Source organism: Echiichthys vipera (assembly GCF_963691815.1).
Source record: "Echiichthys vipera genome assembly, chromosome: 7".
Classification (NCBI taxonomy): Eukaryota; Metazoa; Chordata; class Actinopteri; order Perciformes; family Trachinidae; genus Echiichthys; species Echiichthys vipera.
This window is the reverse complement of record NC_139832.1, coordinates 3,881,872-3,906,497: the sequence shown is the minus strand read 5'-3', so window position 1 is coordinate 3,906,497 and position 24,626 is coordinate 3,881,872. Positions and strand designations below refer to the sequence as shown.

At 44.1% G+C, this 24,626-nt stretch overlaps 1 protein-coding gene across 1 annotated transcript in view; it reads left to right on the top strand.

Moving 5' to 3' along the window:
• Positions 1 to 11,452: 11,452 nt before the first annotated feature.
• LOC310949368 (F-actin-capping protein subunit alpha-2) overlaps positions 11,453 to 24,626 on the top strand; it is a gene marked incomplete at its 5' end in the record, with an annotated part of 31,407 nt that continues 18,233 nt past the window's right edge. The window contains one exon of the mRNA XM_083916809.1: positions 11,453 to 11,536. Coding sequence (XP_083772935.1) covers positions 11,453 to 11,536 — 84 coding nt within the window. The remainder of the gene's footprint in view (positions 11,537 to 24,626) is intronic.

The window sequence follows — 24,626 nt, the reverse complement described above, 5'->3', positions numbered from 1 at the left end:
CTGTGTTTGTGCGTGTGTGTGTGTGTGTATGATTTTGTTGTACATAAAAAAACAAATCCTGAAGGTACATGTTCCTATGTAATGTAAATCAACTCTGTCAGCGTAATAAAGCGATACTACCAGAGTTCACTTTGACGTCCTTTGTTTTACAAGACGAACAGCTGTAACCTGCCCCGGAGGCAAACATACAGCACCGCCGTATAGAGCTTTCATTACAAGTTTGAGCACATAGTATATTCTTATACTATACTTACACTTTTCATAGGGCAGGATGTGCAACAGCAGTCAAAATGCCTCAGTGTCACGATGAACATGAAGAGTAGACGGTGTAGATTCAACCAGGCGCTGATGTAGGTCTTGGAGAACCTCTAAATGCCTTTAAACCTTCAACCTTTTAAGGGTCTGTAACAAAATCTAGGTCATCATTTAGACGGAGAGAGATGATTATTTGTCCTCACGCTGAGTCAACACACTCCACGCTTATGCAACATGTTGAGCACACAGCTCACGGCCTTTGTGTGGGCCTTTTGTTAACAGCCCTTTTTGCCGTCCTCCCTGGCTGGTGGTGACCTCCGACCCTTCACCTCATTGAGCTCCCCTCTTTCCTTTTGATCCCAGTAAGTACTGCGGTCTAGACTTCCCTCCCTCCCTCCCTCCCTCCCTCTGACAAACTGAGGTGAGGCCGTGGCTTTCAGGACAGGCTGTCCTTTCGCAGTTGCTGGGTGACCCTTGGAGTTTCGTCAACGGCCTTGTCCATGTAAAAATGAGAGAACTCTGGCTTTTGAGTTATGGTTCAATTCATTTCTACTCAAGAACTTAAGGAGCGAGAATGGAGTCGGAGAAGAGAAACGACAGATATCTGCGCAAAAAAAAAAAAAAGTCAGACAATAACCGACGTGTTCTGTGGTTACGTTTCGGCCGATGGGTTCGATCTCTTTTGCGCTCCAAGTGGACCGTTGAGCTGCATGCAGACAAAGCCCGCTCACGCGTGATTGACAGAAACCAAAATGCTTCTCTCTCCAAACTCTTGTGCCTACAGATTCATTCATTCATTAATTAATTCATCGCTTGTCCCTGTCCGGGTCGCGGGGGCCCAGCTGACATTGGGCGTGAGGCGGGGTACACCCTGGACGTCTCTATGTGCCCAGTCTATCACAGGGCACATAGAGACGAACAGAGACAGACAACCATTCACACCTACGGGTGATTTAGAGTCATCAATGAACCGAACACCTGCACGTCTTTGGACTGTGGGAGGAAACCGGAGAACCCGGAGAAAACCCACGCAGACACGGGGACAACATGCAAACTCCACAAAGAAGGGCTCCAGCCGGGATTCGAACGGGGAACCGTGTCGCCCACCTACAGATTCATGTGAATCACATATGTGATTATGTAATCACAACAGAAAGCCACTGAGGCTCCTCCGCTGCACGATGCAGACATCTTATACACGTCTCAATCTGATTCTAAGGAGCATTCAAATGTGTTTCTTCAACACGGGCCATCACATGTAGTCGTCTTCCACCTCGCTGAAATGTCTTTGCCCAAAGGCTTCAATTATCCCATTGAAATCCATGTTAAGCCCCGGCTAACACGAACACGGGGCATGTCTGTCTTTGCTCCTCACTCTAAGCATCCATCTCTCCTGCCACGCCGGGCTTGTCTTGGCTTTCATCCCCCTTCGCTCTAAGTCCGTCACTCAACCCACTCCCGTGCCGCTTCGCTGCTCTGATCGAGACTTTAAGGCTGTGTTTTGACTCAGTAAAGCCTCGTGTATGCATGTGACACAAAAGGACTTTTACATTACTTTAAAAAGGTACAAATGTAGTTTAGTTTTAACTTAATAAATAATGCATAAAGTGAGTGTTCATTACAATAACGCAGTCTCAAGTCAGCCTCTCCACTCCCTGTTCCCCACTAAAGTCAACACCAGCATCTTTTAAGTCTTCCCCCTGTTCTCTACCTGTTTCAGTTTAGGTACTGTGTTTGTGTGTGAGTCTGTGTGTGTGTGTGTGTGTGTGTGTGTGTGTGTGTGTGTGTGTGTGTGTGTGTGAGTTTGCCTGTGTCCTGTTGTAAGTGATACATGTTAAAAACACGGCCACACGAGCGTTCAAAGAGAGGACAGGTGCAGCTGTTGATGGGATCGCAGTAAAACGTTAAACAGGGTGAAGGTTTCTGTACGCGAGTCATCAGGTGATTCAGCAGCACTGGTATGCGTGTCAGAGGGGCACACACACACACACACACACACACACACACACACATACACACACCTACCTCTCAGACTCACATTACACACCGCGCACACACACATATCAGCAAGCATGCACGTGCACGATTTAAAGTGAGAGTCCGACTAAAAATTTGCTTTTGAGTATCAAACAGTGACCCCCCCCCCCCTACAGGCTGGAAAGGTCTCCAGTTTCCCTTATTGATGGAGAACGGTTTGAAGTTTGAAGTTTTAAAACCAGCTGCTGGCGACTTGACAAGCTGAGTCGAAGGCGACGCCATCGTCCGGTTTTAGTTCAGGAAACATTTACCTGCAGCGTTGAAAGGAGCCAGTTGAGGTAGTTCAGGATCGTCTGGTAAGGATGAACCCTGGGCGCCTCCCTAGGGAGGTGTTCCAGGCACGTCCAGCTGGGAGGAGGCCTCGGGGAAGACCCAGGACCAGGTGGAGAGATTAGATCTCCACACTGGCCTGGGAACGCCTCAGGATCCCCCAGTTAGAGCTGGTTAATGTGGCCCGGGAAAGGGAAGTTTGGGGTCCCCTGCTAAAGCTGCTGCCCCCGAGACCCGACCTCGGATAAGCGGATGAAGATGAGATGAGAGACAAAACAGTTCCGTCTCGTTGCAAATCTTTGGTCTGAACTGGGCTTTCCACTGCATCCCGCGGTGAGGTCCTCCAGTGGATAGATGTCAAGAACTCTGCACCTCTGGTTTGTAACCAAGGCTTCCTGTCATGGATTACTTTAGATTAAATGAGCAAGTAGTCTTCGAGCCAAAGCCCTCATGAGGAAACTGTCGGAAAGCTCCCTTCAAGAGCTACATAAGGTGTCATGCAGCTGTTTTCACGGTCTGAGTATCGTTCCTCATGATGAGTCAAACTGAACTTCATGTGTAAAACCGGTGTTGGAGTTCCCCTTTAACCGGTTCAAATGTGCTTTACTTTGACCGGCTACAGTAAAAAGATGCCCCTGCATCAATTATTCATTAATAAGAACCAACAGAGTTACGATTTATCTTATGTTTGATGCTCTGAGTTAATTTCGCTGCAACAAAAACTCATCATCAGAAGCTGAACAGCAAACGAGGGGGGAGGGCTTGATACTTGAAAGGTCTTAGGTGGGTATCATTGTAACACACACACACACACACACACACACACACACACACACACACGCACACACACGCAACCTTATTATCTGATTTCCAAAGCCGGTCAGTACCATTCTGACCTGCTGAGTCAACGCTCACTCATTAAACTGTTTATGGATTTTTGCCAATGAGAAACCAGGGAGGTGGATGGCACCGGGTGCCACACACACACACACACACACACACACACACACACACACGCACACACACACACACACACACACATTCTCATCAGATATTTCATGGTTTCGTCCCTTCTGAGTCTATCAGGGTGGAACTTTAACTGCAGAGGGGCTTGTTTTTTTGATTGTTGGCGCCCCCTTTTGATGCTGCTGTGGTTCTGCACACGGACGCTTCATCCAGCGTTTGATGGGTGCTGGACGAAATAATGGGAACACCACATGAAACAGAAGTCCTTTGAAGTATTGTTGCACTGCAGCTGCAACAGTGAGTCATAGATTGGGCTCGGACTAGCACCACTTATCAGTTCTAAAAGATTACAATTAGTGCTTGACTTGATTTGCGAGTTCATAAAACAAGGGGCAAATTACACGGGTACAAAGAGGCACATGTCAGTGTCCACAAGGGAGGAAGAATAGTTATTTTTCCTTCTCTTGATGTTCATTTCAGGAGCACCTGCTTTGGTTGTTTTGCTCTCAGATCCAAGTACTGTGGTGCTTTCTCTCTTTTAGATTGGCCAAAGTTAGTCTGAAGTGCTCGTGCAGCGATCGAACGACGACCCTTGATGCATGAAAACATGAAAATCTGAGTGGAAAGGTTGCGTCTACTGTATCTCCAAGTGCGCTCGTCACATGAACTGCACATGATTACGTACCATTCTTTAAATTAGAGAGAGCAAGCCACATTTAAGTGCATCAGCAAAAAGCAGCAGCTGTAACTATAGGCTCACTGACAGATATGATAAACAGCTAATACGCTTATTTCTGAATGCCACAGCAGCCTCTGTAATCATGATATGATAAGCACCTCTGTGAACCATAAAAACGTAGCATCACGATCTTCACAGTGCACTTCGACACAACTACAGCACCCGGAGACACATGACCTGGTGTAAAGAGGACACAGACTGAAGCCCGGAGCCATGGAGAACAATAATTGACTCTAATGGTTCATCCTTCGCTCTATTTAGGAACAAGTTTAAACCCGGAGCAAGCTAATGGACAAAGCCATAATGTCAAGACTTCCCCATTATGTTTCCATATAAAACTACTCATACACAATTTAACATTTGTTGCATGGGCACTAAATCAAATGCCTTCAATTATCACATCTGAATATCACTGAACTATTATGTTTATACATATACATTTGTACATTTGTACATTTCCACCTATGGTTGCAAAGGGTTGGAAAAATCCCAAGTTAAGTTTGGGAATTTTGGGAGCTTTGCACAATGGACCTTTTAATAAATAACGTATTGGATTGCATAAAAAGAAGAAGAAGAAGAAGAAAAATTCCTTTATTAATCCCGTAATTATTAATCTCTGTTATTATTATTATTCAGGTTACACACACACATGCACAAACAGGACCTATATACACACATGCAATTAATGGGGGGATGTCAGAGTGAGGGGGCTGCGAATGGATCGGCGCCTCGAGCAGTTGCCTTATCGGTGCCTTGCTCAAAGAGATGAACTGGCACCTCTCGAGCCACCAGTCCACACTCCATTCATGGTCCACACAGGGACTCAAACTAGCGACCCAACGGTTCCCAGCTGAGTCACCTATGGACTGAGCTACTGCCACAGGAGTGCGTTCTGTCAGATAATTTTGCAGAATACGATTAAATCAGAATCAATCCTCTCCATGCACAATGCTACTGCCAACGGTGCACTGTCTGAGCCAAAGCACTGCATGCTTTCATGCAAGTTCTGATTATGTTACTGTCGTGAATACATGTTATGTGTTTTGTCATATTTCAGTTAACCAGCAGATAGTAGCCTAAAGCAAAGTACTTCATTTATAACTTGTTAAAACCTTCGGCTAGTTCTTGCTAGCTAGCATTGCATTGTAGCTTGATAGAGCATGGTACTTGAGTAGTTTGAACCTATTTCTAGTCATTCTTGATTGTTAAAAACCTCTTCTATAAATGAGTTGTCTACTTTAAACCCTAAGTTTGCACACAGCCCACACCGTCACACATTACCTTCCCCCATTTGTTAACTTGCTAGCTAGCTAACTCACCACATGGCACATTTATGGGGAGCGTACCTATTTTCCCCGGGTCCTATGTTCCCCGGGTCCTATGTTCCCCGGGTCCTATGTTCCCCGCGTCCTATGTTCCCGGGTCCTATGTTACCCGGGTCCAATGTTCCCCAGGTCCTATGTTCTCTCATCTGACCCTTTTTTTTTAATTTGGGGAAAAAGGGTCCAGCCCGGGAACATAGGGACCTCCATAAATGGATTAATTTGGCCAATTACTGAATTATGTCTGTTTATGTTATGGTAAAGGGTCAGTTTCTATCTGCAAACGACACATACTAACTACAGCCTGAGCAGATTACCCCTATAGGTCTATTTTATTCCTGTGATATCCCATTAATTCCTGTTAACTCACATGGAAGTTAACACCTTGAATATTCATGTTTAACCCAAATCTGCATCATGAAGGCAAAAGGCTTCATGTTTCGAGGTTCTTATTTGACCAAGACGAAACAGAAGAGGACCCAGTTTTGACCCTTGACCCTTTACGTGACCTGCATGTCGGCTAAACGTGCGTTTATGTTATCGGTGTTACGTTTACGCCAATATTTCTAAGAAGCATCGAGCGCTACAACCAAAGGCTCGACTGCCATTCTGTTAAAACAGAACATGATATCTATATTTCCCTTCACAGTGAATCGCCCCAGTGTCACTTTCCTGTTTCCGAACATCTAACTTTGACACATGTTTCTTCTTTCCTCGCTCGACACCGTTTATCACACAGCGGTCGGTTTCGACTTTCAACAAATCGGTTGGGAGCTACTTCTCACATTTTTCTCCTTCAGCTGCAACATGTGTGTGTGTGTGAGCGAAGCCTAAATCCATAATTCAACATGTGGTCCAGGTACTTTATGGTGAGCGTGTCGGAGAGTCAGACCTACAGATTTGCTGGCTGACGATGTTCATTCCAGCATCCATCCTCCTCCGAGGTCACGGATCTTACTGCATCACCCTGGAGATGAGTTGAGACTGTGTGTGTCTGTTGCCCTCGTCAGGCTTTTACAGTGTTACATTCTTAGAGGCGAGAGGAGAAACAGTCATTTCGTTGTGGTTTGCAAGTGTGAGAGCTTAACCTAGAAGTGTAAACTTGAATTCTCAAATGTTTCGGGTCTGGTTTGAAGCCTCCTCGCCAGAATAACTTTGCAATCACTCAGACAAGAATGTAATGTCTGTGAGAGGAGCGCTAATCAGAACTGGGAGTGTTGGTGTACCGAGGAATTCCAGGGGAGTGTGATCACAGCCAGACTGGCGTTGAAAGCCCATATTTGTGGCTTAGTGGGGCACCAGAGTCCCACGAGGCCGTGTGGAGGTTTGGAAGTGGATGTGGTACTTTTGCAAACCAATGGGTTTCACCAATTTCAGTCAGAATCATGAAAAGCAAATCTGTAAAACATGCGTTGAAATCAGAAAAATGAGCTAAAAATGATAATTTGCAGAAAAGATACACATTTTAAAACATCTTCCCATTAGATTAGATGAGATTAGACCACTTTATTGTCATTACAAGTGCAGCACAAGCCACAAAATTAAGCTTATATTATCGTCTTTTACCAAAAAACACATTGGGACTTAATCCAGAGGATCCTACCTGCAGGTTTAAACCCCCGCTTTCGCTCAGCTGTGCAAACCCTCATGTATCTGCATTGCTGCTGCCCACATTCAAACCCAGCAGCTAACACACAAAGCAGACTACACCAGATACTGTCGGGAGGTGTGGAAATACGCTCTCACTCGTCCCCACGCTGCCGTTGCCTCCTTTGACTTTCATGCGCTGCCAAGAAGACATTTCTCACACTGATACTCTCATGGCTGGGGAACAGAGAAGGATCAGTCGGCGCGGCATCACCGAAACGATACTCACACACAAAAGTCGTGCTGCTTCTATCAAAAAATCCAAACCATTCATCATTCTGCATCTATAATACCTCAGCGTTTTAGCGTCTTTTGAGTCCGCCGGGTGATTGTTGTCCGAGTGGGAACTGTGTAAGGAGTATCCGAGGTGACTAACCAGTGGCTAGGGATGAGTCACAGAGCAGGCCCCTTTTTCAGATGCAGAGTTCTCAATGCCCCCTTTTTGGTCCCCAGAGGTGATGAGTGGCTCCAGTGTCGACACAATGGCACAATGGCGGCACCGCGGGCCATTCAAGTTCGAGGGCAGATTACAGGGCTTTTAAAATCCCTCGGTTGGATCCTCCGGCATGCCTCGTCATCCCAAATCTGAGGCAGCACAATTATACACCTACTTGTGCTGATGGTTAGGGACTTAAAGACCCAGTGATTAAGGTTTTGTGTGTAAAGATACGTTAGGTTCAGAGTTTAAAGACATCCCAAGAGCATATGTGATGGGATTTATTTCTAATTAAATGAAAATAGGACAAAATAAAGAAGTAAAGGCGCTGGAAAGATGGGAAATGTGTCGTGTAGATGACGGCACCTGGATGAAAGAGAAGGCGAAGCGTGGACAAAGTCAGGCTTGTTGTAAGACATCAATTCCTGTCCTCTCTTCGCTGCTGTCACACCCTGTTAGAGTGCTATAATACATAGTGGCAATATGAGTACCGAAGTGACCCCATACCGAGACAAACACAGAGCTACGGTGCTGGCATCACATGAAGACCGAGTCTTTTCAAAGGAGGTATAAATTACAGTCTGGGAGGGAGAGGGAAAGGGCAAGGCACGGGAGAAGCAGAACACAGCCGGCAGGCAGCAGTTTAGTCTGAAGGCTTCGTTTTTGTAGCTCAGTGAGGGCGTAATTCAACGTTCCCTCGCAAATCGACCCGTGAATAACAACCTGGCGCAGAGAAAAGGAGTTGTTGTGATGTACCTGCAGGCATGTTAGTAATAGGTCTAATAAGGCAGGTTTTGTTAAAAGGTTACGTGTCACAGCAGCACTGCGTGTTTTGAACTCTATAAGAAGAAGAAGAAGAAGATGTCTTGTTCATGTTACACACACACAGGCCTGAAATACACACACATGCACAAACAGGACCTATGTACATGCAACTAATGGAGGGATGTTAGAGCGAGGGGGCTGCCAGTGACCGGCGCCCCGAGCAGCTGGGGGGCTCAGTGCCTTGCTAAACAGCAGCTCTGTTGGGGTGCCCAGGAAATGAACTGGCACCTCTCCAGCCACGGTCAATGCTCCATTCATGGTCCACACAGGGTCAAGGGCCGAGTGACCTATGGACTGAGCTACTGCCGCCCCCGAGTCTCTCCTGTGGTCAAAAGTAACTCAACACAGCACTCAATTTCCAGATAGGATATTTCCATTTTATGCAACTTCATGATTCTTTTTCACAACATTGCTGAGTCAGCACAGTATGCAGGGTTTTCACTCGTTATTCACTGTGGTATTGAGTCATACCGCATGGATCAGGAAGAGAGAACGGATCCTTTCACCCAGGCGTCTCCTCAGTGCTTAAACCGAATAATCTGAACCCCCTAAAGCAACAATCATGTCACCATCAGTGATGCTACTGACACCAACCTCCTCTCTGCCTCTGTCTCAGCACAGCGTTGTTCTTTTTTCACTTCTGTCACTTCTGTTTTTGCACTATTTGGTCTTATTACTCATATTTATTTACTCCATACTTTATTATTACAAAACAAGAACAACTGCACTATATCATGTGAATATGTATATATGTCTTTTTCTATTTCTTCCCTTTTTAAATTTAACTTTATTGCTTTGTTTTGCTATTTTTTTATCTTATTTTGTAATACTCTGTTGCTGCTGTGACAAACTTTTTCCCCGTCTGCGGGACATTAAAGGTTTTTCTGATTCTGATTTTTATTCAGTATAAAGTGTTTTGCTGGCAGTTTGACTGGAATGAGTCACACAGTGAAACTAATCTCATTCCTCTCTTTGTGTCAAACAAATAGTCTTAGCTCGCCACCTAGTGGGGAAATACATGACACACACACACACACACACACACACACACACACACACACACACCCCTCGAAAATGACCTTTTCTTGATGGATTGAAGGGAAATATTTTCTCTCATTTACTCGTCTTTTCGTCAAAGCACTGAAGCGCAGGTGTAAATGTAAATGTAAATTACAAATATATCGCTGTGAAGAAGCATGCATGCTGAGTCAGGTTGCATTTATGATAAAAAAAGCTTAATACTCATATTTAATGCAAAATTAAAGACGCTTCAGTGTGTCAGAAATACTTTAATGATCCCAGGGGGAAATTGTTTTGGATTCAAACTCCAGCTAAACAAAAACAACATGTTTAACAACAACAATATTATACAGAGAACATATATTTGTAAAAACAGAAATATAAAACAGTATATATATATATATATAAAACTATATATACTGTATATAAATCATCAAATCTTTGCGTTGAAAGGAGCCAGTTGAGGTGGTTCAGGATCATCTGGTAAGGATGAACCCTGGGCGCCTCCCTAGGGAGGTGTTCCAGGCACGTCCAGCTGGGAGGAGGCCTCGGGGAAGACCCAGGACCAGGTGGAGAGATTAGATCTCCACATTGGCCTGGGAACGCCTCAGGATCCCCCAGTTAGAGCTGGTTAATGTGGCCCGGGAAAGGGAAGTTTGGGGTCCCCTGCTGGAGCTGCTGCCCCCGAGACCCGACCCGGGATAAGAGGCTGAAGATGAGATGAGAGGAATAAATGCTAATCAAAAGTACTGTTATTGGTGCAGACAAGAGGCTCCATGCTTTTCTGACTGAGCACACATTAAAATTAAAACTGCAGAAACAACACAGTTAGGACACTAGTGGTGAGACCCTGACGTGCAGGAGGTGCAGGACTCAAACCCTGCATGCTCTGGGACTCTGTTACGATGACTGACTAAATGCTCCAAATGAGACGCAAACTGAAGAAAGCGTTCGTCGTTTTAGATCCAAAAGCTGTACAAAAATAGAATTTGCCCCCATGAGGAAATGAAACAACTATAAATGTGAGCCTCAGATATGCTAACAGTGCAATATTTAAGTAAAAAATAATATTATCAGGATCAGATTTACTGCCAAGTAGGAGTTTGCATGATACTTGGTGTTTTGGTGCATAAAAATAAGAGAAAGTAAAAGAGTGCTGCAACAACAGGTTCATTGATGACTCTAAGTGCTCTGTGATAGACTGGACCCCACCTCACGTCCAATGTCACCTGGGATCGGCTCTAAAAAATAAAAAATAACACTCTTGTGTCATGTCCCCCCTAATTCTGAAATAAATAAATATATAAATAAATAAAACCCATGCTACAGTCACACACACACACACACACACACACACACATGCACACACACACACACACACACACACACACACACACACACACACATGCACACACACACACACACACACACACGCACACTTTCTCACACACACACTCACACACACACACACACACACACACACACACACACACACACTTAGTTGAGCATTTATCCAAAAAAAACCCATAAATAAATAAATCAAACTCATGCTACAGTCATACGCACACACACACACACACGCACACACACACACACACACACGCACACTTTCTCACACACAAACTCACACACACACACACACACACACACACACACACACACACACACACACACACACACACACACACACGCACTTAGTTGAGCATTAATCCAAAAAAACCCATAAATAAATAAATCAAACTCATGCTACAGTCACATGCACACACACACACACGCACACACACACAAGCACACTTTCTCACACACACACTCACACGCACACACACACACACACGCGCACACACACACACACACACACACACACACACACTCAGTTGAGCATCAATCATTTAAAAAAAAAAAAAAAAAACCCAGAGCTGGGAATCCACCCATGCGATGACGTCACGGGGCTCTGACAAGCTGGTGGTGCCGGAAGAAAAGATGGCGGATCATGAGGAGCAGCTATCCGACGAGGAGAAGGTAAGAATTCAACCACTACGCAAACCTGAAGCCGTCAGCGGTTGATGTTTAAGGGCAAAAGTTGCATTTTAAACCGGTCTTCTCCTCTCCTGTGTCCCGGGAGTCGAGCTGTTTTAGTTTATTTGAGTTAAACGCTGATAAAAAGCCTCCTCCTCCGGGCCTCGACACAAACCGCTGCTCTTATTATTTTTAGCTCAACTTCCGCTCCTCATTTGCGGATCTCGGCTCCTTGTACGGTCCTGACTCTAAAATAGGAACCGTGTTACACATTATAAATTCACCCTAGTATTACCTTCCCACACGGGCAACGTTTTGGTTTCGTGGACATGTCGTTTTCAACCCTTGTGTGTGTGTGTTATGGAAGTTTAGCTTGTTAGGTTAGCATTGTAGCCGCAGCATGCTAACAGGGAGCTACACTTGCTGCACTAACACGCCCTTTTCACTGTTGTTCCTGCAGCTTTTCTGTCTTTACACCAAAGTACTGGAAGTAAGGGGTTGTCTGGTGATTTAATTTAATTTTAAATAAAATTGTGACAGCAACTGTAGGTTATTTGACTACCTAGCTTGCTAACTGTGGAGGACTAAACATGACTTAAGTCTCAATAAATAAATAAATAAACAAATAAATGCTGGAATAAATGTATAAATAACATAATAAATGCATGAACAAATATATAAATGCATAAATACAATTATACATAAATGCTTGCTTTGATTTTTGTTCACCTACATTGATTTATTTCTGTATTTCTGTGTCCATATGTTAAGGAGGCATTAGGTCCCATTTATTCTTGCATTTATTTCTATATTTTTATTTTTTTATTCATGTATTTATTTATGAATGTTTTTACTGTTTATTATTTATATAATTTTTTCATTTTAATTGTTTTCATATTATGTATGTATTGAGACTTAAATCATGTGAATCCCTCCACGGATAACCATGATAAACGTTACCTCTCTTTGAGAAAACATGCGAGACTCTGAGCTCCAGTGGATCCAAGTCGTGATTGAAACCACCCTACAACATTTGACTCAGCAATTCAAATGTAGAGTATGTATTCAAGTGCTCTTCCCATTTAAATGTATGTATATATATATATATACAGTTATAAAGGTGTCACGTCAACATTTATTATTTTTTAAAGCAGTGTAACCCAAATCTAGTATACATATAAGGTAGTCAAGCTTGTACTGTCAGCAGGGTTTTAACCCCTGCCCTTGTCTAGGAGGTTCATTTTCTCATTTCCTTAAAAGAGCGCACACACACACACACACACACACACACACACAGCCAATACCCTGTTCAGCATTAGCTGTCTACTCTATTCCTACTTGCATCTAATTTCCCTTCCCTTGCATCTTAATTTTGCCTTTTGGTTCGAAACATTTGAAGCAGAGGTGAGAGATGCAAAGCAGTGTGATTACTTCAGCTTAAAGCTTTGCAGCTCAAACTATTTGACACGTTTTGATAAAGTTGTTTTTGATAAAATTAAGTTGTTACAGTTGACATAGATGTGAAAATTCCCCTAATCTGGGTTTGTCACTGTTATCTTGCTGTGTGAGCATATTTGAGGCATATTCACAAGCTCTGATAACTTGTGGTGTGTATTTAACGTCCTTACATGGTGCTGTTTGTGTGTGTGTACACATATGTACATAATACCTGTCTATCTTGACCTTGCAGCCAGAATTCCTACCAAGCTTGTTCAAGGAGCTGTACTCAAAATACTGGGAAAAGGAAGTGGGCTGGGATTTGCCTCTACACAGTTGTCGAAGACCGTTCCACAATACGTGCAATAGCGCCGTTTATTCAGGGCCACATGCACCAACATGCAGGAGCGGGTGCACCGACTATCAAAACAAACAGAGAAGCTCCATTACAACACGCACACACACACTGAGTGACTTCATTCTCTGCTCAGGATGCCATTTCTCCATAATCAGAATCAGAATCAGAATCAGGTTTATTGCCAGACAATTTTCATTGCAAGGAATTTGACTTGATTTGACAGTGCCTACATAAATATAAACATGAACACAAGCAAGACTAAACATATGGCATTGAATTATACACATGAAATATAAGTGAGTGTGTTTGTATGACCAGTGCAGGTGGTAGTGTGCAAATTAAAGTGTCCAGTGAAAAGGGGGGGGGGGGGGGGGGGGTGTTAATATAACACCTGTGATTTGGGTACGTTAATATAACGTATGAATCGTATAATATCTTTACATAACACATTTGTTTGATGCTATATTAATATCCTTAAGACATACTTTATTAATCTCCATAGGGAAATACACAGGCCTGAGACACACACATGCACAAACAGGACCTATACATGTGCATTAATGGTGAAATGTCAAAGCGTGCGGGGCGGGCTGCATGTGGACAAGTGCTCCCAGCAGTTGCTCAAGGTAGGGTTTGGTAATCTGTTAATATTCTTCAACCAGCCACAGTCAGCCTAGCAACCAGCGGTTAGCAACATATTCGGCCAGGTGTATGAGCGGTGGGAGATGTGTGTGAGCGGCGTGTTCGCTACGCAACATAAACTCACAAACTGTCACAGAAAGACATATTCTTACACTTATTGTCCTTGAAAACTGAAAAATTCAAGCGCATACATCTTCTAAATTTGAGTTTCTCTCTTTCACTGAGCTAAGACGTTAACTTTGCGACACACACTTCATTAAAACTGGACGCTAACAAAATCCAGTCACCAATCCAGGTTTAGTTTTTCCAAATAAACCCTTAATTCACGAGTAAGATATGAAAATATGCCGCCTCTTAAAACAGTTTTCCCTCTCTGTCTGCAGAGTGTTGGGCGGCTGCTGCTGACTCTTCCAAGACCAAGTGAAATAGCAAAATAATGTTATAACAATGGCCCAAAAAATCACCCCAAATCCAGTTTTGTTCAGCGTCCAATCACCCAACCCTGGCTCAATGGCACCTCGGCAGTACCCAGGAGGCAAACTGGCAATATCACAATGAACCATTGAGTGTTCTTCCTGATAAATGGTGGTGACCTCCTCAGTTGCCAATCTCTGGGTTATGCAACACACCATTCAGAGTTCGAACAAGGCCGGGTTTTATTTCGTGCTGTTTTCACATCAGTCTGAGTCAGAAGTTTTTTAGAGTTCAGGCAGCTCATTGACCCGCGGGTGTGAATGCGTCACTCTCATCATCACACAGGCATCAGCTGTTAGCTAAGCATTTCATTACAGGCTCGGTGGGCGACTGTGGCCACCTTGTGATTTTTGTAATGAACTAGTTTCACCATAAATAATGTTTTCAGGAGTGTGCTTTGGTGTGACGCTGCGGTTGAACTATTAACTTGTTGAGGTTGGTGAAGTGGATGAGAGCTCTTATCATCCCTAAACCTCATTGGTTTTGCACATTTGTCAGGCCACTTTCACTTTTTGATCGTACAGTAGGGTTTTGTAGAGCAGAGAGAACGACGGTGGGCGACCCGTCCGGCTGACTGACTGGTAGAGAGTCAGGCACAGCCACAACACGCAGGGTTGAGCTGGTGGTTGCAGCTCATTTCCGTCTCTGAATATGATCGGCGTGGGACCAAGCGGGTCACGTTATGCATCCATCCCATCCACTTTATGTTGTGCTGTTAAAAGCGCTGCATATTCTTGCAAACACCGCAGTTGCATTTTGTACTTTGAAGGCCGTCCCCACAGTGCATTAGCTCAGAGCAATCAGCCATTTGCTCGGGCCCCTCCGCTTTTTCTGAGCAGCTCAGAGAGCGACTGCAAAGGGAGGAAATGAGCATTTTCATCCGTCTAACACTGATGGGGAGTAATGGTTTCCAAAATACACTAGTCACTTTGAATAACTCTTTCAACGGCTAGTCATGATTTTTGAGAATGTAATGAAAACTCAAAATGATGTTTGGTGCCCTGCCAGAGACTGGTGGAGTCACACTGAGGGACTTTCCCTCGTTGACACATCTGTAAACTTGCTATTATGGGAATCCTAACTTGCTGTGATCTGACATTACTGTGATGACTGCTTAATCTGTTTCGGAGAAGGCAGCTCGGAGACACTGTTTTGATAGGTAGCCTTAGAGAAGTTGACCCCAGACGTTTCTCTTTTACAGCTTGCGTTTGTTTTCATCGAGTTTGTCTCTGTGAAAAAACTCCTAAATGTGTCCCAGGGGGGTTGAGAAATTACGGTCCTGTTGGTGTTGTGGCTGTCAGTGTCACTTTGCTGTTCCAGAAAACGGCCTGAGAGCTCCCCGATGGAGAATTACTAAAGAGTCTCTTCCATTTGTAAATGATTAAACAGTGAGAAGAGTCTCGTCTCTGCCACAGATACTGCTCCTCGTCTTTGAGTCATTTTGGCACTGACCTGCCAACTTCCTGATTACAGCAAAGAAACCACATGGGTATTACAGGAAACTGACATTACTCAATGTGTGTCGGTTTCTTCATCTGTACTTAAGTTCCTGGGCAGGTACCACAACCGGAAAACAAGCATTTTTTAAATTATTTTACCTGTCAACTGACAGACTAAACAAACCCACTACCCACTAGAGTTGTTCTAGTGCCGATACCAGTATTGGATATGCCTCCGATACTGCCTAAAATGCTGGTAGCTGTTTCGATGAGTGCACAAATCCATGCGTTGATCTGGCGCCACGTCATTAAGCCCCTAAAAAATCTACTTAACATAGTTTTCATGCTCTTTTTTAATTATGGCTGACGAGATGATAAAAGAAAGTTCTATGGCATCCATTCTCTGTACGTATTTGCTCATGTTTTGCAAACTTGAGCCAGGCGGTACACAATGATAGCAATCACATCACATCCATACTGGCTTAGTATTGGATTGGTACTGGGTATTGGTCGTTAAAGTTCAGGGATCAGAAAGGAAACACCTCTACAACCTAGATTAAGGGCGCACTCACACTGTCCTTCCGCACCGGGCCAAAACAGGTTTTACGGGTAAAGCCTAGTTCGTTTGACCAGTGTGAGTGTAACTGCTCCGCACCTAGCTGCTGCCAGCTGCCGTCCACAGCCCGATTGTGAGAGGTGGGCTTTTGTAAAGCGTGTTTGCACATGTACGAGCACGAGCGTGCGCACGTGTATGGGCACGAGCACAAGGCCTACGGCGGCTCTGACGTTATTTTATGTGCGCCTGTTCGGCATAGAAAAAAAAAAAAGACGGACCATGCACAGACATTTAACAACAACAACAACAATGATGGCGAAAGGTTAACGTTGGTGTGATGCGGAGGTGGAGTGACAAGATGACGTATTTGCTCATGTTTTGCAAAGGGTTTCACTTGAGCCAGGCCACACAATGATAGCCATCACATCACATCCATACTGGCTTAGTATTGGATTGGTTCTCTGCATTGGCCGTTGCACAGGTTCATGGATCGGAAAGGAAAACATACCAGAACATCTCTACTACCCACGCCCTAGATTATAAATCAGTCTGCGCCGTGGTTCCTTTTTCAGACAGGGGTAGACCGTTCCGTCAGCAAAAAGTGATTTGGCGAGAATCCTTAATGTCGTAAAAAGAAAATTCGAGATTGGGGAAGTAGGATGGTATATTTATAGTCTTAGCTCTCCCCAAGCTTTATTGATGCAATGCTGCCGAGCTGCTTTGTCACGCTCATGCTGATGACGAGTTGTAGATTGGTAGTTCATTCCCAGCAGAGCCATCAGCATGTTTCAGAGTTTCACCGTTTCAGTAGATCTAGTCTGTTTTTAAAAGAGCTATTTACGCGGTAAGACTGTGCCTGGTGGAGTTTTCCAAAAGTTAAGGGTTTCATATATATGCTAAACTATTGATCATGAATACCTAACACACTTAAAGGCCATCGCCTCTGTTTGTGAGCAGCGATGAATGAGGAAGCTAAATAAATATTACAGTTCCCCCTTAGGCCAATCAAGTTCCATGATAAGATATGACCCACAGCACCCTTTGACCTTTCTGAAAATATAACCAACAGTGTCTGAGATGTCACATGCCCCTACCTCTCTTTACCTTAGTGTACAGTGTTTTATTTATTCTTTGGGTAAAGATTGAGTGAAGTGAATTATTGGCTGATATAATCACTTGTTGATCACCAGCACTGGGAGGGAGCAGGAATTAGCTTGAACTATCATGTGTGCATGTTTGTGTAAGCCAGGCTGTTGATTATGTCGGGGTTCATTGAGTTTACAGTGATGCTTTACATGTGATGAAGGCAGTTTCTAAAAAGAGAAAGGAAAGAATTCTTTGAAGCCAGCAGCGCAGAAATTCAGTAAAGCGTTTGAATGTGTCTGCTTGCATACGCTTGGTGCTCTGGAGTTGGTTTTTCACTGGACAACAACAACAACAACCAGCTTGCACTCTGAATTGTGCTGCTGCAGGTAATGTTAGCATAACAAGTCAGGTAACTCCTATAACTGCTAGAGAAGAAGGTACATTGACACCACACATAGCATAGTGCTAAAAAAACAAACAGGGATAGTGGCTTCCTATCAGGGTGGCGCCAGTGTAAATAACGCATGTCGTCACTTCACATTAAGACATTATAAATAAAAGCATCTTCTAAAGACGGCAGAAAACAATTGACGTAGAATATCAACCATTTAGATGTAGGCTACATTACCTTACATGCAAAATTTCAATACAAAGTGATTAATGTAATACAATAAATCACAGAAATAGAGATAAAATACCTTCTTCTTATGGGTGAGAGAATAATAGATTATACCAACTTGATTAACGACTCAGACGGTTACACTTGAGACCACAGCTCCTCATTTTTCTCTGATTTTTCTCCAGTTTAAAGCTTTTATTACTGTCTGCCTGGGAAAGAAGGGGTATTAAAGAAGCCTCAGACAAAGTATAATCCTTAAAATTCAATAATGGTGAAATCAAACCATCTATGGAGAGCCATTAGGAAACTCCCAACAGCCTCAAATGAGCTTGGCTTGTGAACAGCTGTCCTAGATCAAAAACGCAGTGGTATTTCCCTTTTACCTGAGGAACGCGTAGACAGAGGATTGCTGTCTGTACCTGCCCGCTGCAGTGCAAGAGATCTGGAGATGAGGAAAGAACTGTGCGTGTTTTTCTGTTGAAACACTCAGGGTAGTACCGATGCCTCGAGGTCTCCCGTTCAAGAGTTAGGACAGATTACAATCCTGTCGACCCGGAGCATCCTATTAAACGGTAAATGTGAATGTGTAAAGACCAGCGGCTTTACACTGGGGTGTCTGCATACTGGAAGAGGTAATGCAAGACAGTGATATCCCATATATTGCATAGCGTAGGCGTAAAATGACACTTTTACCAGCACAGTGTGAGGTGGACAAGTCATTGGGGCGCAGGCCGAAGGTGACAAATGTGCACATCTAAAGGAGACAGGGCAGCAGTATTTTTGCAGCACACAGTGAGAGTCCGTACAGTGTTGGGTATGTTAGTAATCGAGTAGTCAAGTAATATAGATAAGAAATACTTTTGCTCAGTGACAGAGCACACACTGTCCAGAGTTTTTGTCTAGTCTCGGCTCAAAATGTTCCCAAACTTTGGACACTTTCTGTCGTTTTCTCTGACCTCTCTCTTCTCTTCACCCCTCACTATTATCTCTCTCTTCCTCCACTTTAAATATCCGCCCCATTATGTCTTCTTCAGGGCACACATCCGCCAAGGATGTGTTGGTTCGGTGTCCACAGTGTAAGCCTACTGTGCGACTGTAATGACCATCCATGCGGAAGCACCATGCACTGTTTATTTGCATTAAACTAATTCATTAAACAAAGCCTTTGCATCGATGATCTTAAGTAACTGAGGGTGCACTCACACTTTCCAGGCCCGTTTGTACTCACACCACCTGGGCCTCGGAGAATGCTTCTTGCTGCCTATACGTCATCACGCCGTAACACGTCACATGCATTGATGACGTCATTGCGATGCGTGGCTTTGTTTACAAATCTTTCCGTAGACCTCTGAGTTTTTGTGCGTCTTGTCGACTGTTTTTGAATCTTTTCATCGACCAAATCTGCAGTAAACACTCCACCTCCGCATCACACCAACACCGCCATTGTTTTAAATGTCTGCGCATGGTCCCTCCTTCTTTTTTCTATGTCCCAACAGGCGCACAGGAAATGACGTCAGAACTGCCGTAGGCCTCGTGCTCGTACACGTGCACGTGCTCGTACATGTGCAAACACGCTCTACAAAAGCCCACCTCTCTCAGACGGGCCGGGGACGGCCAGCTGGCAGCAGCTAGGCGCGGAGCGGTTGCACTCACACTGGTCGAACGCACTAGGCTTTAGCCGAATAACCTGTTTTGGCGCGGTGCTTATTAAAAACCTTTTTGATGCTTATAACCTTGTGATGCACATATGTAAGATTTTTGTCTTTTTATTAATATCAGAGAACACCGTTGCAGTCAGACAGCACTGCCCACCGATACAGAGGTTTTGAGAGGTTTTGATTAATGTAGCTGTTGCGGTTACTGCCACGACAGCTACATACCTCAAACCCTTTTACATACGTTTGACAGGAAAATAAAGATAATGAAACATATGGCTGCCTGACAGGCTGGCTGCCTGACAGGAAGGAAATCAATCAGAAAACTTGAAATGCTCATTACTAATGTCATTTATAATTTCTCACCACGTAATTTGTAGTTAATGAGCTGAGACTTGCAGGTGTTATGAGTGAACCTGCCACCAAGGCAGTCGAGCAGGTGGCGTTGTATCAACCTGAGTGAATGTAAAGCACGGTGCTGGTATAATAGAAAACAAAGTGCCCCAGAAAGGCATTAATCTGTATAACATGGAGTCACAATTGCTAGAAAAAAACATGAATCATGATCTTTACTATAGAACATCCCCATCAATAAAAGTTACTGACAGTATTGCCGCCCTACATCACTGTTCTTGTTTAATTTAATCTGGAGTCGACCAGCTGCCACCTCCTCATTTTGATGAGCAGAGGAACATTTCGAGTTAGCCTGCGGCTCCTCCTTTCTATGCCATCACATGTGGACTTATTATTCATAAATTATTGCACCCACGCATTAACCAACCCCGCCAACCCCCAATATTCACCCACATCACACAGGTTCTCCTCTAAGCATCTCCCTTTCTTTGCTGTAGCATTTCAAGGCGCCAGGACCCTCTTTTCCCTTTCTTTCTGGAATATTTAAATGGAGACATGTCAGCATGATGCCGCTTAAAATGCCCAAGGGCCAAACTACTGCTTCAGTTTACTCCTGCTGTGTTTTTTTGTACTATTATTCTTATTTGCGTGGCTCTGGATTGGCATGATAAGGCGATGTGATGCCAGGATTAGTTCGAGTGTGGTTTCAGTGGCAGTGGGTGTCGTATGGGATTAAGAAAGGGTGCTCCCGTAGAGGGTGGATCGCAGGGTTGGTGGTGTTGGAGTGTCTGTTGCAAGGAAAGGAGGGGCTGCTGGGTAATATGAGGATGAATATACAGTGAGCAAGTTGAAAAGAAAAGAGACCAGCTGGTGTCTAGGCCAAGAGCGCACAAAGACACGAGGATCCCACACTACAGGGGGTGTTTATGTCAAATGTTCTTTGTGTGTGTGTGTGTGTGTGTGTCTGTTAGCTCTGGCTTTATTATTATTACATTTCCTCAGGATCCACCCCCTAAGAATCCTTTGGTGGATAAGGGAATGGGCCCTTATTTCCATCTAAAGAAAGACTTTGTCCAAGATCATGATGGCAATGACTGGGATTGAGTCATATTTAGATAACACACACTATCGCACACAAAAACCTACACACAGACGCAATTGTCTGTCTCTCTGTTCTTGTGTAAAGACCAAACTACAGTCAGTCCTACTGTTTCCCTCGACTGCACAAAGCTGTGTGGATGTTCACGACGTGCAACCGTCCAAAGCTGCGCCCTCCATCAAATGTGCTTTATAATTTCTCTTAAGGGACTGATTTCCCTTCATACAGTCCTGACATTTAACCGGGGTTTTTACGGTTTACGCAGTCTGTCGTAGCTGAAATGGGAGCGAAGTATATCGATAGGCCGACTGACTGTTCTGCACCCGGACACAGGAGGAGCTGCTGCTGTCAGGCACGGAGCTCTTTGCCTCCTGTCGGAGCTCCGACTGCAGGTCGAAGGTGGCAAGCTGCGTCTTTCTTGAGGCAAATAGTGCACACAGCTTTGTCCGTGTTAGCTGGCTCGCATTTATTGACTTGATTAAACCCAAAATAATCCAAACGGACATTATTCCACTCGCAGTTGCCTGCTCTACACACTACAATAGGCTACAGCACCATAATACAGCATTTCTGTATGTTTAGTTAAAAACCATACTGTCTGGATTTCTAAATATCCTGGTATACTGTAATACCTTGGTATCCCCGAGCCGAACTACTAGCACTGAAACAACCTTAACTGGTTAATCTGCCAATGAGTTTTTAATCATTCAGGATATGAATCGGCAGAAAATGACTAAAATGCCCACACTGACATCCTCAGTTATCTTTTTATTTTCTCTGGCCAACAGTTAATAACTCAAAGCTATTTAATTAAAAAGCGATATAACAGAATAAACAGCAGTGCATATGAGAAGGTGTCAGTGAGTGTTTGGCATTTTTCCCATATGAATCACTTAAAAATGGTTTTGGGGCTCAATACAGTTGATTGGCACGAGCGTATTGAGACTACTTGGGGGACTTCGTCTGACAGAGTTGAAGCACCAACAAACTTTGAGTTATTAAAATTCCCCTCAGAGTAAGTTTGCCTGGAACTCGGCCCGTCATGTAGCGCGTTGGCAGCATGGGTTGGCAGTCAGTGTTGAAGGCTGAAACGAGGCCTCAGAGCTCTGAAGCGTCCCAGTAGCCTGTGTCCCAGGCAGCGTAGGAATACTTAACCTTGCAGCTCCCCATTCAAATTGCTGCTCTACAGTAATTACCTCTGCAAATGAGGCCATGACTTTGGACCCATTTGCCTGACGGCTAACAAGATAACTTCAATGCATTAGACATTAAAGTAAGTTATTAGTTGTTTTTTTTAAGGTTTTCTGAGAAAGACCCAGATTACATTTACATTCATTGTTTCTAAAAAAGTCTTTTTGTAGATTTTCTCTGTTAAAGTTGTACATGAAGCAGACCAGCAGCATCTGAAGGCTGTGAAACACCGGGCTGACTATCAGCCTTTGGTGTCTGGTCGCCGGTGAGCGTCTGTCGCCCTAATTTTGGCGGTGAGTCTTGCAACATTGGCACCAGTAGCCCCGGTCAGTGGCTGATTGAGCATGTTGACTCGGCTGCAGAGCCAGTCTGTGAGAGAAATGTGCAGTTCAGTGTGTATGTTGGGCTCAGTGACTGTCAGCTACTGCTGATGGACGATGGCCTCAACCATAATTTCCTCTCAAGCCTGTGCAGAACGTACGCGCTAGTTGGTCGTCGCCTGTCGTCTTAGTATTGTTTTCAAGTGCTGCCTCTTTTCCCCGAGACACAGGCAACGTGAGGCCTTTGACGCTGCTTCTTTGATATCAATTTGGTGTGTCCGGGCCTTTCCAATCACTACAGGACGGTAATATTTAATTCCTCCGTAACAGTACAAACAACCAGGAAGAAGCTTTTCAAACAGTATCTGTATTAACCTCACTGCAACAGCAAACTGTTTAACATGTAAATAACCTGCAGAGTAGAAGAGTGAATGTATTTGCTTTTATGTCATTTACCATTCCTCCGTTGTCATAGGAGGTTGCATGCTGTTGTCTCAGTGCATTAGCAGAACCAGTTAGAGCTACTCACAGGAAGAGGAAGTATTACTCTGTTCTTAACTAGCTTTTAACAGTCAATGCCTTACTCATAATCCACTAATGGAGTATCTATATCCTCCTCCTCGTCCGTGATTCATCATTTCATCATCTCATCTTCTCTCCATGCTCCCTGGAACAGTAATCTGTGAGATGTGATTGTAAAACCATCACTGTCCATTCCTCGTGCCCGTCTTTACTCCCTAGCTGTAAACTCTGCACAATTAACTCTGGAAGCTCACAGTTGTTAATAGGATTAAAATATCTGTCGTCAGCACCATTTAGACCAGTGTTTTTCGTGCTCAGTGTCTTGAAATGAGTTTTTATGCCTTTATGGGCATTCAGTGTTTTACCCAGACTTTAATTCTTGTCAGGGTGAAGGTTTGGCACAACTTCACCTACGACCAAGGTGCTCAGAGAGGAGGAAGCTGTTTTACGACGCAGTGTTCCTGGATTAGGTGTGACTCTATTTGTCTTCCTGTGACTGTTGGCTCTGTAATGGCTACCTGTAAAGTTTGTACCGTCCTTCCTGCTGCCAAATGCGTGCTGGGTAAGGCTCCCATCCCCCCTGTGACATTAAATGGAACAAGAGGTTCAGAAAATGCATTTATGGATATCATAACGGTATTACATTTCATTGAAATGGCAAGAGAAGCTACAGGAAAAGCACGGTGTAATGTTGTTACATCTGAGTCTGAGCCTGTACACCCGGTGTTTAGCAGAAGTTACAGTGGTCCCGCTGAACCTAAACTCTATTAATAGACTTTACTGAAACCAGATCTGGGCATAGAGGGAGTTCAGAGATATTTGAACCAGCTGAGGTGCTCTCAGTTTGCTTATCATTCACACACCCTTATTAAAGGCAATTCTCATAGTTAATATCTCTTCCATATGTCTATAACTACCAAACTGTGCTTTGATTACCAGAATAAAACCTTGTTCACAATAATAAAGCTACAGGCGCACTCACACTGTCCGTCCGTACCGTGCCCCAGGCTTTAGGATCCTTGTCCCCCCCTCCAGGCCCGTTTGTACTCACACTACCTGGGCCTCGGAGAATGCTTCTTGCTGCCTATTCGTCATCACGCCGTAAAACGTCACACGCATTGATGACGTCATCGCGATGTGTGGCTTCGTTTACAAATCTTTCCATAGACCTCAGAGTTTTTGTGCGTCTTGTCGACTGTTTTTGAATCTTTTCATCGACCAAATCTGCAGTAAACACTCCACCTCCGCATCACACCAACGTGAACCTTTCACCGCCATTGTTGTTGTTGTTGTTAAATGTCTGCGCATGGTCCGTCTTTTTTTTTCTATGTCCGAACAGGT